The 15,448-nt window shown below is 38.1% G+C and overlaps 1 protein-coding gene across 1 annotated transcript in view; it reads left to right on the top strand.

Moving 5' to 3' along the window:
- Positions 1-340: 340 nt before the first annotated feature.
- Positions 341-15,448, top strand: part of TBC1D9 (TBC1 domain family member 9) — a 130,510-nt gene continuing 115,402 nt past the window's right edge. The window contains exon 1 of the mRNA XM_074229257.1: positions 341-830. Coding sequence (XP_074085358.1) covers positions 701-830 — 130 coding nt within the window. The 5' untranslated portion in view covers positions 341-700. The remainder of the gene's footprint in view (positions 831-15,448) is intronic.

The raw sequence follows: 15,448 nt of genomic DNA on the forward strand, positions 1-15,448 counted from the left end.
AGGGAAGGACGGAGAGGGCTGGCCCGGCGCGGTGAGTCCCGGCTGGCTTCTGAAGAGGGACCTTTGGTCCTTGATCCCTCCGAGTCCCCGCGGGTGATTTCTGCAGGGTGCTGGGAGCCGAAGGGGCCTGAGGCCCAGGTTCCCGGGCCCCGGAGAGGAGGAGACCAAGAGCCACCGACCGGTCCCCGGGAGCGCAAATGCAGCGGCTGGCGGCGGGCGGCGGGCGTGCTGCCGGCCTCTGAGGGGCGGGAGGTGAGACGACAGACAGACAGCCCGGGGACCCGCCTGAGCTCACTACAGAGCCCCCGCCCCCTGGCCTGGGCCGCGGGCTCCTTCCCACTCCCGGGCTGCGCCTGCCGCTGCCTCCTCCGGGCTGAGATGCCCGCAACCCTGCTGGGCTGCGGATCCGGATCCTGATCCGGATCCTGCTCCGGATCCTGCTCCGGGCGCCGCGGCCGCAGACACTTCCTCCCCTCCTCCTCCTCCTCCTCCTCCTCCTCCTCCTCCTCCTCCTGCTCCTCCTTCTTTTCTTCCTCCAGCTGTCGCTGCCGCTGCTTCTGCCCAGCTGGACGGGCTCTGAGAAGTCCCCGCGGGGCGGTGGGCTCGGAGGCTCGCGGAGGGGCGGAGTGTGCCTGCCTGTGGATGCTCTGAAGCACTGCCCGCACCGCGCGCCCTTTGTGTGCTCCAAGGGCCCGGGAGCATGTGGCTGAACCCGGAGGAGGTGCTGCTGGCGAACGCCCTGTGGATTGCGGAGAGAGCCAACCCTTATTTCATTCTGCAGAGGAGGAAGGGCCACGGAGGAGATGGAGGCGGTGGCGGGGGACTGGCTGGTAAGGCAGGGACCAGGCTGGCCGGGATCCATGGCGGGGGGGGGAGGGCAGGGGAGAAGGAAGCCGAGGGAAGCGAGCGACCTGCGCTCCGGCATTGGACTAGCCACCACAGATGCCCACCCCAGTGACCCTCCCTGCCTCCCAGGGTGGCTAACCTTGGTGCATTGAGGGAGGGCGCTGCGAAGCACAAGTCTTTTGGGGGATCCTCCCCGGCTATTTCGTCCCATGTACATCGGCACCCCCTAGATGTGAGGGGTGTTGCTGAGGATGACAAGTGGTTTGGGGCAAATAGAGTCTTTGCCCTTATTCCTGGACTACGCTGCTTCCATGAGAAATCTACCATCAGTTCGGCTTTCTGGAGGAGGGATTGGCATGGTTGGGGTTTACCCTCATTCTAGGTAATAACAGCAGCAGGCATCCAAAAAGCTCTTTTGTTTCCAGGGGAAAAGGAAGAGCTATAAGAAATTCAATGTGGTCATTTCCTACAATCGAACCATAGCACCGCACCGTAGGCATCACTAGGAGCTTGAGGAGCGATGGGGGGGAGGAGGGAAAGAATGAGTTTTTATTAAACCATGTTTCTTAAACAAGCTCTGAGTTGAGTTACTAAAGGATTGTAATTAGAATTTTATTAGCTTCATTAATTTTTCAGGCAAGCTACTGTAAGTTGTTGGAGATATCATGAAATGATGGTCACTGAGAGACTAGTTCCCAATGGTAGAAATGTTACCTATTGGTCATCCATTGTGGACAGTAGGAAAATCCTGGTAGCCTGGAAGCTATATAGATATACTATCTATACTCCTTATCTATATATACTATCCAACTCCTTATCTTCTCTTCCTTTGACACTGAAATGTTAAAAGGATGGACTCAGTAGTAGAAATTCTGCTGGTTTAACCAGAAAGAACTCCAGCACAGTAATGAACTCTGACTTTGTCTGAGTTCTCCATCCTGGCAAGCCTCCAGTTTGTGATTTAAGAAACTTGATTGGACCATGATGTTGAGTTTCTGAGAAAACTGACACCCAAAGTAGGAAAGTGATTTACCCAAGGTCATTTAATAAGTAGCAGGGTCAGAATTTGACCCCCAAGTCAGTGTTTTTACTACCCTATTTTTAAGATCTTACTTTCAGGGTATCCTATTATGATGATTGTGCAGCTCTCTGGTGATTTGATGGGCTGTGTTGTTTGTTTTGTCCTACACTACTCCCTCAAGTCATTCAGAGATGATGGTCAAAGGAGTATGGGTATCCAGAGGCTAACTGATTTGCCCAGGGTCACAAAGCTAGTATGTGTTAGAGGCATAGCCTGAGGCTCTTCCTTTCACTGAGGCCAACCTCACCTTGCCATCTTGTCTGATTGTAGGGTGTGCATACATATATTTTAAAAGAGTTGTACCATATTCTCCTTAGCACCCCTTCCGTCCGCATTGAGAAATATGATACCCATCATGTATATGAAGTCATGCAAAAGTTATTTCCTCATTAACCATATACATGTACTTTTTTTAAAAGATTAAAAGAATCATAGGTCCTTATAGACTTGTAAGACCCCTATGTTAAGATATCTGTAGGTATAGGAGAGAAGACCTCTCCAAATCCAGCTTCCACAACCCTGTAAATACTTCCTAGTATCCTTGCCTCATAGTAGTTTCTTGGAACAGGTTTCTTATAGCATGCTTGACTGCATGCATTCTTGTTCAGTATGCATATCTAGTTCTGTAAACATGAATATCCTAGTCAAAATCTGCTAGGGGTTTTAGATGAGCTTCTTTACAGCAGAGGTGAGCCAAAGGTACATTTTCTGTGTGGAATTAATACAACACTTAATATATGTTAAGTAGCACAAGTCTTTAAATGCAGAAAATATTGAAATCCTGGCTAGTTTATTCACTTAGAGATAATGGGTGCAGAACTCAATTTTTTCCCTACTTTTCACTTTTTATTATAGTCCTACTAGATTAATAAAAATAATAATTTGCTACATTATAGTTCTAAAACACTCTAGATAGCAAATAGTTACTATATATCTACTGCCTATCAAACACTGCTTAGTGACGCAATAAAAAGTATGAGACAAGCCCTAATCGAAACGTTACATTGTGTTGGAGTTATTTTTTTATAAAGATAAAATTAATAAGTACACGCATAAAATTCAATGAATTAGCCAATAAACAGTTATTAGCACCTCTATGTGCTAGGCTCTCAAGGACTTCATAAGCTAATGAAACAAGACAGTTCAGGAGCATATGTACTAGCCATCCAAGAAGATTTATGTAGAAAATGGTGTCTGAGATGCAACTGAAACAAAAAGAAGAACCTGGACTGAAGTTAAGGAAGGAGGGCTGTCCAGCCCTGGAGGATGGCCAGTTCAAATAAAAGGAAACAGAAAGCCTGGCTGGATAGAGGAACTAGAGAGGAGAGCACTTGCTTTGGCTGGATCTCATATCATCTTCACAAATAACATTTCAACACAAACAGTGCAAGTTTGATTACCCTCATTTTAATGGAAAGGAAACCAAGCCTGAGTAACTTCCCCAAGGTGATAGAGCTCAGGTCTCATTCCAAGGTCTGTGGGATCTCCCCACCATGCCATAGCACCTCTGGACTCTTAAGCTATACGCTGTGGAGTTGTCTCTTTTTTACATGCCAGAGGTAGCTTTTTTTTCCATATGAATATCTGGAAAGTTGTTTTTTAATTATTAATTTCTTTTTTTTTTGCTTATGAAGAAGTGGCTGCAACTGTTGTGTCTCTATCCTAGAAAACCAGTTCTACTCTTTTATGCCAAACTCTACTTGCCATCAATGGAGGCAGAGGAATTGACAGCTGGGAGGTTTACAGTTGCTGTGCATTGCTAGATGCAGGCAGTATCATTTGGTTTTTCCTTTTAACACTGTCTATATTGTATCATCAAGAACTCAATTTAAGCAATGACTTCAATTTACAATATCAGTTTTGGAATTAGTAATAAATAGACTGTCCTTATGTTATAACTAAATTTAAGTACCCTTTTACCTGAACATCTCAAGGTACTTCATAAAATACAACATCTGAATGAATAAATGAAAAGGCATTTAATTGTTTACTATGGGAGCAGCCAGGTGGTGCAGTAGATAGAGGACTAGTCCTGAAGTCAGGAAGACCTGAATTCAAATATGAACTTAGACCCTTAATACTTACTTAGCTGGGTGACCTTGGGCAAGTCACTTAACCCCATTGCCTTGCAAAAAAACAAACAAAAAAAATTGTAATTGTTAATCATGCATCAAACACTGTGCTGAATGCTGAAGAAAAGGATAGAAATATCTAAATGGGCCCTGCCCTCAAGCTCATATTCTAACTGGAAGAGATGACAATAACAGCAACAATAATACCACTAACATGAATGTAAAGCTTGCAAAATGTTTACAAATGTTATGTTTAAAATTCTCAGAATTTTATCCTGGGAGTTGCATGTTATTTTTTCCTATTTTATATATGAGGAAGCTGAGTCAGAGAGGTTAAAAGGTTAAGGATTTCCAATGTAAAGACTAAAAGACTGCCTTCTGTGGGGGGGGGGGTAGGGGAGAGATGCAAGATTAGGGGGAAATTGTAAAACTCAAAATGAATAAAATCTTTTATTTAAAAAAGACGAAGACTTGGGCAAGGGGAAGGTTAAGATTTTCATAGCTAATAAGCAGAATTTTAATTCTGGACTTCTTGATTCCAGATCCAACACTATATAATCTTTCATTTGTAAGATTGTAAGCTTCTTGAGGTCAGAGACTGACTAGTATCTTTTTTATGCTCCTAGAACTTAGCAGAATGCCTGGCACTAGTAGGCACTTAATAAATGTTTATTGATTGATTAACAGTTGCCTAGAAAGTGCTAAAAGTTCAACAGGATGACAAATGATCAAGGTCAGAGGTCTTTAAGTTACATCATTAAGGCAGATAACAGTGTCAGAGGGCTGCAGGACAGAGATGGTAAGACCCAGAGGACTTTAGGAGACAAAATGTAAGGAAAATGGTAAGGCTTGGTGGTCCTCCATCTCACTCAAAGGAATTGAGTTAGTGGCTTCCATGTCATCAAAGCCAGGTGAATCAGTGAAACCTGGATGGCTTCTAGATCTCAGCCCAAACCAGGGTGAAGGAGGAAAAGGTGAAAATAATAGAAAATCCAAACCTATTTTGAGGATAAGTGACAGGTCAGTGACAACCTCCAATGAAAATCGTTGAGTAATCTCAGATTTCTCTGGACACCAGGACCAATGCTTGATCAGAGTACCACTCAGAATTGTATGAAATACTGTACCTGTTCAGTAATAGCAGTAATAATAGTAGTACAATAGAATGGGTATTGGATTCAGAGACAGAAGAATTCTTTATGTCCTGACTGTCCATCTTTTACTATGAGACAGTTGCACTTGATAACTTAAAAGTTGTTTCCAGTTCAAAGTGTGTGGTCCCAAGAATAGAAGACCTGTCCCATTTAGAGGGAAATGAGATCTCAGGGAATTGTGTATGTATTCTGCAATGAAGGGAGGACTTTTAAAGGATTAGAGAATCTCTGCCTTTTGAAGATCAAAAATAAATTCGTCTGAAGCCCTTACTCACTGATAGATTGTTGTTTTGGTTTGTCCTTTATTCTCAAAGAACATGACATCTGGGAGGTGGTGCCATGACATGCAAGTGGATTGTGTTTAAGTGAAGTATGGCTGTGAGAAAAATCACCAACCTTACTTTCTCCTCCAGAGCCATCTGGGTCCAGTGGCCAGACATGGATCAGGAAGATAGAGCTTCCTAATTAATGTCATCACTTCCTTTTGAGATACTCCCTTTCCCCCAACTCCATAAAAGAAAGAAATCCTATTCATCTGTTGAACAGTCAGCCTGCCTTGACAAATGTCTTTTCTGAGTGGATTTGTTTAGACCTTAAACATCAAGTGAGAAGATTATGCTGGCAAAGTTATGAGTATTGTTTAGAAAGAAAGGCTAAGTTTGTTTCTACTTCCAAACAGCCCTAGTTGGGGAGGAGGAAATAAGGGGGTAAAATGGAGCCAGATTTGGAGATTGGATGTTTGGATAATAGTTTTAGAACAGAAAGAATACTTGCCTGTTGCTTTCACATGATCAGGAAGTCCCTAGGATGCTGGAAATAGAGTTACTATGGGATTGGACATAGGGAAACCTACCTCTCTTGCAATGACATCTTCTATTCCACAGCATCTGATATCTACTGATCTGTCTAATGAGGAGGTGACCCTAGATCAGAGTTCTTAACCTGGAGATCTTCCAACTTGTTTAATTTTTTTCATAGCTGTATTTTAGTGTAATTAGTTTTCTTTTTTTTTTACTATTTTACATTTTTTTATTCATGGATTTCCATGACCAAAAAATTCATTTTGAAATAAATACTTTAATACTTAAATAAATACTTTAACAAAATGATAATTTTACTAGATAAGCAACACAATGTTATCATTAAATATGTAAAAATTATAGAATCAAAAATTTAAAATTAGAGCTTTCAGAAGTAATGTAGTCCAGTATCTTCAATTTACATATGAGGAACATTAGGTCCTGGGATATGAAGAAGTGTGATTGATTTTCATCATAATCCTATATTTTTTATTTTAGGCATTTAAAAGCATTTATGCAAAGGGGTCCCTAGATTTCATTCAGATGCCAAAGGGGTCCACAACAGAACCTCTGTACAAGATCTATCAAGCCTATGAATTTATTCTTTCTTCATGGTTCTGTTTTCAATAGGAAGCACAGGGAGAGACTGCATCACCTTCCATGTTGCTTATCAATTTGGGTTTCTGGTTCTGTTTTGGAGTCATGCAGAGAGTGTCTTATAACTGAGTCGAGTTATTGTCTTAGTTTCCAAGTCTTACTTTTTAACTTGTTCATTTATCCTTATGAAAGCATCTTCCTAAGCATATACATTATCTTTCTGATGTTAATTTGGTCCACAAAAACATATTTCAAAGACTCTTGGGCATTAGAAAGATCCTCAAAGGTTCATATCTGAACCAAAGTCTCTTCTTCAGTAGGTCTAACATGGAGTCAAGATCTCCATCGAGGGGGAGCTACCTCATAAGACCCCCGTGTTCTACTTTTGGAACACTGTTTTTATTGGGAAATTCTTCTTCTGGTTAAACAAGTCTGTACAGTTCACACTATTGGTCAAGTGACCTCTTAGTCCCCATCATGTTCATTATATAGCTGCAATCCCTATTACCTCCCCCCAAAAGTCCTCACTTTTTAACTAAACATTCACAGTTCAATGATTCTCTATTTAAGTTTCTGTCCTACTGAAATAATAATAATAATAACAATAATAAGTTCATACTATATTTACCTCTTTAAAGTGTGTGCAGTACTTCACATGTTTTCTCATCTGATCCTCACAATACCTCTGAGAGGCAGGGGCTATTATTATCTCATTTTGCAGTTCAAGAAATTGAAAACTGACCAAGAGTTCAATCACTTGTCCAAGGTCATATACACACCTAGTAAATTTTGGAGTAAATCCGGTTTTCCTGTCTCTAAAGTCTTATATTCTACTACTTATGTTGCTCTTAATAATGAATCACAATAGTAGGAAGCACTTAAATATCTCATTTGATTCTCATTACAACCTTCTGAAGTAGGTGCTATTATTATTCTCATTTTTTCAGATGTGGAAACTAAGGCTAAGGGAGGCTAGGCCACTTGCCAAAGTCTAGTTATGGCAGAATCTGACCTTTGTTCTTCCTGACTTCAGGTGTCATTTTGCAATCATTAATATCACTTAACCTAGGAGAGAGCTCAGGTCATCCAGGTAATTCCCTATTCAGCATCTGCCACTATTTAGTCTTTAACCTAAGATGCAGCCAAAGTCTAGCATCAGCAATATTGATTCAAGTTTTGAGGTCTTGGGAACACTGAAGAGAAAAAGATCAAGAGAATTAGTCCCTAATTTCTGGGTTTATGGTTCTTCCAAACAAGTTTTGAAACAAGTGAGGTTTTTAACATCCTCACTTTTCTTTTCCTTTACTCTGTCCCAGTTCTCAACATCCCTTTCCCCAGGTGTATAGTACCCCTAAGCTGTCTAACCCCACCAATAAGACCTCTATATAGGCTTATTCTACCCCCCACAAAATGCTCTTAACTCTCTCATTCCCAGTCTGAAGTCACATTGAGGCCATTAGGTGCATGATGAATAGAGCTTTGGAGTCAGGAACACCTCAATTCAGATACAGCTTTAGAGACTTACTAGCTGTCTGACAAATCATTTAACCTCTGTTAAGTAATCCCGTACTACCATTCACCTTCAGGGGTTGTTGTAAGATTCAAAGGAGATTTTATAGTATCTAGCAAGAATTTAATAAATTTCTCTTCTTCACTCCCATTCTTTCATTACAATTAGTCTCATCCTCTTGTTTAAAAGAAAGACAGTCTGAGTAAATTTACCCAATTCTGTGAATGACTGGTGCTTAACGCTCTCAAAAGCATTTATATTTTTAAACAATATGCTTGTTCTCTCAAGTGTATCTCTAACTGGTGAACTCTTTAACAAAAGAAAGTGAGAAAATATTCAGTTAATGTTGGAGAATAGTTTGCTCTACCAGCCCCTAATTGTGAGGGAGTCTTGCCTGAGTCACTTCCCCAATCTGTTTTCAGCTTTTTATAACTTCTTTCCACATCTTGTGTACCCATGGATTCTCTGAAATGTTGAAATGCGGTCTCAAAGCAAAAGGAAACTTTTAACTATTGGTATGTGTCTTGCTGAGTCTGACTCTTGGTGATCTCTTTTGGGGTTTTCTTGGCAATGGTTCACCATTTTCTTCTCCAGCTCATTTTACAAATGAGTAAAGTGAAGCAAACAGGGTGAAGTGACTTGTCCAGAGCCACACACACACACACACACACACACACACACACACACACACACACACACACACACACACACACACACAGTAAATGTCTGATGCCAAATTTGAACTCAGGAAAATGAGTCTTCCTGACTTCATTCCCAGTCCATCCAATTCTGCCACCTCTCTGCCTTACTGGCATATGTGGAATGAATGAGACTGAAAGACCTATGATAAAATTCCAGCCTTGCTTCTAAACTATCTTCAGGACCTCAAGCAGATCATTTCCCCCTTTGAGCTTATGGATTCCAACTTTAAATCAAATGACTATCTTGACCACTCTCCTCTCTTATAGAACAGCTCCACTCACCTTCCCAACCCCCTCATCCCCATTTAGTTTTCCTTTCTGCAAATTAATATAATTCTCCAAGCATGGGGAAAGTGTAATCATTGGTGTTTCATAGTCCTCTGACTTTTGCTTTGCTTCTCATCCCAATTTCTATTATCAAATTTCCAAGGCCAAAGATTAGGTTGCTAGATTTGGGGTTTTGTTCTTTCTGTGCTCCTCTCTTTCCTTAGTTGTCATGATCTGTTGATACATTAAGGTGTTCAGGCTAAAACTGTAGGCTTGAATGCTAGACCCTCAATGTTTTCTTGGGAAATCTGTAACTCAAGGAAATTCAGAGCTGACTGAATTTTAGCAAGCTCCATGGAAGATTGGATAATTTTTAAATCACTTCACTAAATCTCTTATCTTGATATTTTTGAGATAAGTATTATTGTAATAGGAGACTATGGCCTTTGGCAATTTTAATTTAATCTGTGTTAAAACTTTCAACCTCAGTCAATTGGTTTACCCAACTTGTAAACTCTTGTTTTATCTTATTTACAGTTGGTCCATGAGCCACCATTAACAGAGTAAACACTTTATAAGTCAAACGAGTATATTTGAATTCTAGAGTATTCACTTCTGTATTTAAGAGCCTTGTTCCTTTCCATACATTCATATGAAAATAACTCTGATCAAGCAGAACTTAAAACAAACTTTTGTTGTTTGAAATTTAACTTTAAACAGGAAGAATCAAGGACTTTTTTCTATTGTTCTAATGGGCTAAGGATATTCTATAATAATTAATGTAACCCATAAAAATGGTCTAGTCCTGGTTCAACAAAATGACTATGCCTTGGCAGGCTCTGTTTCCTAATTTTTGATCGGAGAAAATAGAGAATCCATCTGCATATAATAGATTCAGAAATTGCTCTGTGACCTCATTCCCATAAGTATTCTACTTAGTGATACAGATTGCCACCCATTTGAACCCTTTCTATCCTGGAGGATAGGCATGCCCTTCCATAAATTGTTTTGATTCATGAAACAACTATACTACAGGCTATTTAAAGAAAATCATCTTTTAAATATGCTTTCAAACCTATTTGTTCTTAACCTTTTTTTGTGTCATGGACCCTTTTAGGAGTCTGATGAAAGCTATGGACTCCTTATGGTTTTCAAATGCATAAATAAAATAAAATGCATGGTTACAAGAGAAGTATATTGAAATACAAGAATCAGAATATAGTTTTAAAAACAATCTCACCTCTGTTCCAGAAACATTTTTTAAATTAATCACTAATGTGATTATATTGATGAATGATTTATTTTATTTTTGCTGATCTTAAACCTAGGAAAAAGTTTTAGCATTGTAAAAATCATGTTTTTGTAATCCCTTTGATTATTTTAATTCTTCCACACTTCCATCCACATTAGGTGGGTTTTTGTTTTATTCTAGACAACTACTTGTTATTAATGTTGGGAACTTACACCATTCCATTCTGAACATGACTAGAGAAATTTCATAAAGTATTTATCAGTATTTATAATATTTTGGTAATGGTTTACCTCTAAGACAGTGTGGTAAAGAAGACCTGGAAAATGAAGGTTCAAGTCATGCTTCAGAAATATACCAACTGTGTGACCCCGGGCAAGTCACCTAATGTCTGTGTTCTGGGTAACCCTGTAAGACTGTAAGTTACAAAGATGTTAACCTGCACTGTTTGAGGGAATTTACTCTTCTAAGACTTCTCTACACCACTTAAATCACAGGTTTCCTCAGTTCATAGCTGTGATATAAATATTACTTTATAATCATTTTAAAAATGATTGATAAATTTTTATCTCATTCATATTCAGAGATGATCTAAGGCATAGTTTATCTATATTATTACTGATAACAATAGCTCACCCATATATACTCTATAGCATCTGCATAAAGATATAGGATAAATATTGTTAGAACCGTTACATAGATGTAGAAACAAGATTGGGGCAGCTACATGGCACAGTGGATAGAGTACCAGCCCTGGTGTCAGGAGGACCTGAGTTCATATCCTACATCAGACACTTTAATTGCCTAGCTGTGTGATCTTGGACAAGTCATTTAACCCCATTGCCTTAAATAAATAAAATTTCAATTTTTTTAAAAAGGAAATAGGATCAGGATGTCTATGGTCACATAGCTAGTATTTGATAGTTAAAAGTTCAACTGAAGTCTCAACTCCAAATCCAGAACGCATAATTCATAGACCTGGTCAGAATCTTAGAAAAGTTATACAGAATTCAGGGCAGCAACAGCTTCATTTTCACCTTTGTGTTTCAACTACATATATAACCTATCCTTCTTAAATTTAATTGGATCATCCAGTCCAACTCCTTCAGTCAATAAATAAGAAACTCGGGGCCTCAAGTAGTTAAGCAATTGGTCCAAGTTTCCACAGATAGACCCCAAGTTCCCAGATGGCCCCAAATTCAGTGAACAATTGAGTTTGTCAGTGAAACAAATTCTTTTTCTTTGGTCTAACAGGGGAACTAATTTACTCTTTAATTAAAATTCAAAATAGGAATTAAGAATGTGGAGTTGTACTCTGAAATTATTCTAAAAAGCAATAAATTTTCTTTTAGATGGGGTTTAAATTGTTTCTTTTGGGGTTAAAAAAGTGGAACAAGGTCCTATATAAAAATAAATAGTATTGTATGAGATGTTTTCACAGTCAGTCTCAGTCTTTACTTTATTCCATCAGTTAACAGAAAGGGAATGTCTATTCAGGAAAAGTTTAGTATTTATAGGACAGTATTCTTGGGAAAATACACCTTTTGAAAGGATCCTCTTTATGTTTCTTTCCAAACATAATATTTGTGTTTGAGAGAGAGTCTGTTTTTATTTGAGAAGATTTACAACTGGCAGAAGAAATGGAGTTCCTTTTCATTCTGTATCATATTTTCAGTGAAACAGAGGGAACTTTTTTTTTAAATAATTATGATTTGGGATAGACTTACAACACCATGAGCATATATTTCCCAAATTTAATTCTCCAGCATTTTGGTAAACACCATCATGATAATAAACATTACTATCAAATCCCTGCATCTGTAATTGGGTTGAACAGAGGCATGTAGTTTTCAGATTAAGAAGGCAGACTTCTGCCTTTACGGAGCAGACCTTGATTCTCCTATCCTACTCCCCAAAAAGACATTGTCTTTTGTAGTAATTTTGGAAACAGATTGTTTCTCCATTAATATTGAAATTCTATTGTAGTGAAAAGGGCTTTCTAGGTAATTTCTCTTGAAAAAAAGAGAAACTTTGAAAATCTCACAGTTTTTCCACAAACTAACATTTTTTCACATGCTTTATTGATTTTTTTGTATTTTCCTCATCATTTTTCCCATTTCCTATACAGCAAGATCCCTCCCATAGAAAGAAAAGAAAATTTAAGCTTCAGTTTTTTTATATATATTAACTTATGGAGTTGGATCAATTCAATTCAAGAAGCACTGATTATACTCTTAGGCACTTGATATTCAAAGACAAAAACAATACAATTCCTGCCCTCAGATGAGCTTGATGAACCACAAAAACTTTGTGTCTATATTCTATCTTAGTTTCACCCACCTCTGCTGTGAGATGAGATATGTGTTATCTCTGAGATTTTCTCCAGGACTTTCAATGAATTTTCTGTTCAACTTCCTTTTGGGGATCTTTTCATTATGTTGTTGTAGTCATTTAGTGTATCTCTCAGTTGATTTTTCTTGTTATGTTCATATTCTATACTTTTTGAAGCCATACCCTAATCACATCTTTTCCTGCCTATTAACATGCCCATGTCTTCACAATCTTAAAAAGTTCTTGTTTGCTTAATCCATGCCTGTGAGCTGTCGTTCCATATCTTTCCCCTCTTTGATGGAGAAACTCCTTGAAAAGACTGTCTATAATAAATGCCAGGTCACCAAGCCAATTATTAATAATACTTATAACTAAATGACATTTTATATATTAATAAAGCCTTTCACAGGCTATCATTTGATCTTTACAACAATGTGAGAATGGCAGATGGAACAATATCCATACAAAATATTATCTCGTTTCATGGGAATGAAAAGGGAAGGGAATAAGAATTTAAGAGCCTACTACTATACGACAAGCATTGTGCCAAAGAAGTTTTAATTTTCTTTGACCCCCACCCCAACCCTGAGAAATAGATGCTATTTTTATCCCCATTGTGCAGTTGGAAAACTGAAGCAGACAGGGTCACACATTAGGCATTGTCTGGACTGACTTTGAACTCAGGTCTTCCTGACTCTGGACCCAGAACCATATCCCTTGAGCTAACTAGCTGAGGTGGAACCTGAGACTCAGATGTTATGTGACTGACCCAAGGTCAGAAAATAACAGAAAACTTTTAGATCTTAGTGACCTTTTCATTATACAATGCTAATGATGATGCATGGTATAAAAAAAAGGCATAGAAATTCCTGTTTTTAAAAAAAGTTGAAAATATAATGCCTTATTTTAAAATAGCACAAAGTTAGAATTAAATAGTGTGCTTGTTCAGTGATCTGTGATTTCATTGATGTGATCCCTCTCCACTGATAAAGCTAACATATATATAAATGCCTTCTCATGTCAACTCTGATCCTGTCCTCTGCTAAATCTTCCTGGTTAAGTCTTCCTAATCTTTTAACATTATTCTTTTTGCATCCATAACCTAAACAAATCTTTCCCTGTCTATTAACATCCCCATGTTACATAATACATCACATTGATGATAGATAAAACACTACAGCCCAAGATAATTGTTGTATGTTCTTTATATGATTGGGAGACAATTTGTCATATCACTGTGCTCTATTAAAACTAATGTCTTTTTTAATGATCAGTAGCAATAAGTAAAGCAAATACTTAATTTTCTGAACTTTTCCATTTCCGTATATTCAATGCCCATCATGCCCTTCTTATTGCAAAGAAGGGTGGGTAAAGATACATTTCCACATTTTTTCAAAGATAAATTTAGTCATTATATTTTCTCAGTGTTCAGTTTCATTTTTTTTTGTTTTTTCTGTTTACATTTTTTTTAGTTACTGTGTAAATTGCTTCCCTGGTTCTGCTTAATTCACTTTATATCATTTTCTGTTTCTTCCCAGACTTTTCTGTAGTCCTCATAGTCATTGATTCTTACACTACAATAATATTACATTCATAAACATAATTTGTTTAGCTATTTCCAATCAATGAGTACCGAATTTGCTTCCAGTTTTTGATAACACTACTACTACAAAAATACTTCTCTGAATATTTTTATTTAGTAAACTTTTCTTAAAATATTATTTAGGAGGCAGCTAGGTTGCACAGTGGATAAAGCACCAGCCCTGGAGTCAGGAGGACCTGAGTTCAATTATGACCTCAGATACTTAATTACCTAGCTACGTGGCCTTGGGCAAGCCACTTAACCCCATGGCCTTGCTTAAAAAAAAAACCCTAAAAAAATATCATTTAGGAAAGCTTACCTGTTCCTGTATTATTTTTTTAAGACTCTTTTACAATGAGTTAACCTCAGAAATGCCTCCTCTGCCACAGTTATCTGTGTATAGTTAGTCTAATCCAGTTGCCCTTCCCATTTTACTTTCTATTTCCATGTGTAGCACATCAAAAATTTTGGGGAAGCAATCAGGGTTAAGTGACTTTCTCAAGGTCATACAGCTAGTACAGCAGAGACTATAATCTTAGAGTCCAAATATGGGTGGTTCTTTAGGTCATGATGAAAAAAAAGTTATAAAAATATGCAGAAATATTTTTCCTTTTTTAGTCTCTCTTCACCCATGAATACTTGGTTCAATTAGTTTCAATGACAGTAGCTAGTTTTATGAAATTGCTGTTGTTCAGTCTTTTTAATAATATCTGACTGTAACCCCATTTGGGGTTTTCTTGGCAAAAATACTGGAATGGTTTGCCATTTTTTTCTCTAGCTCATTTGACAAATGAGGCAAGCAGAGTTGTCACTTTCCCAATATCACGCAGATATTAAGTGTCTATGATTAGATTTGAACTTGGGTCCTCCTGACTCCAGGGTCATATTCACTGTGACACCTAGCTGCCCTACTATTTTTTTTACACAATTACACATCAATTAGCATGCATTTTTAAAGATTTTGAGATCCATCCTTGCACTCCTCCTCACTTGTAGGCAGTTCAATATAGTTTATACATGTGCCATCATGTAAAATATATTCCCATATTAGTCTCAATTGTGAGAGAAGAAACATTAAAAGGAAAAAATAATAGTGAGAAAGAACAATGTTATTGATTAAAAATATGCTTTGATCTCCATTTTTTTAGAATTGATTTTGATCTTTGCTGTAAGGAGTGGGTGATCTATTAGCAAACCAATTTCAAATAAACTAGGATTTTATCTCTCTATGTGCTGCTTGCTAAAAGGAGACTTTAAA

Source organism: Macrotis lagotis, chromosome 3 (assembly GCF_037893015.1).
Source record: "Macrotis lagotis isolate mMagLag1 chromosome 3, bilby.v1.9.chrom.fasta, whole genome shotgun sequence".
In the NCBI taxonomy this organism is placed as follows: Eukaryota; Metazoa; Chordata; class Mammalia; order Peramelemorphia; family Peramelidae; genus Macrotis; species Macrotis lagotis.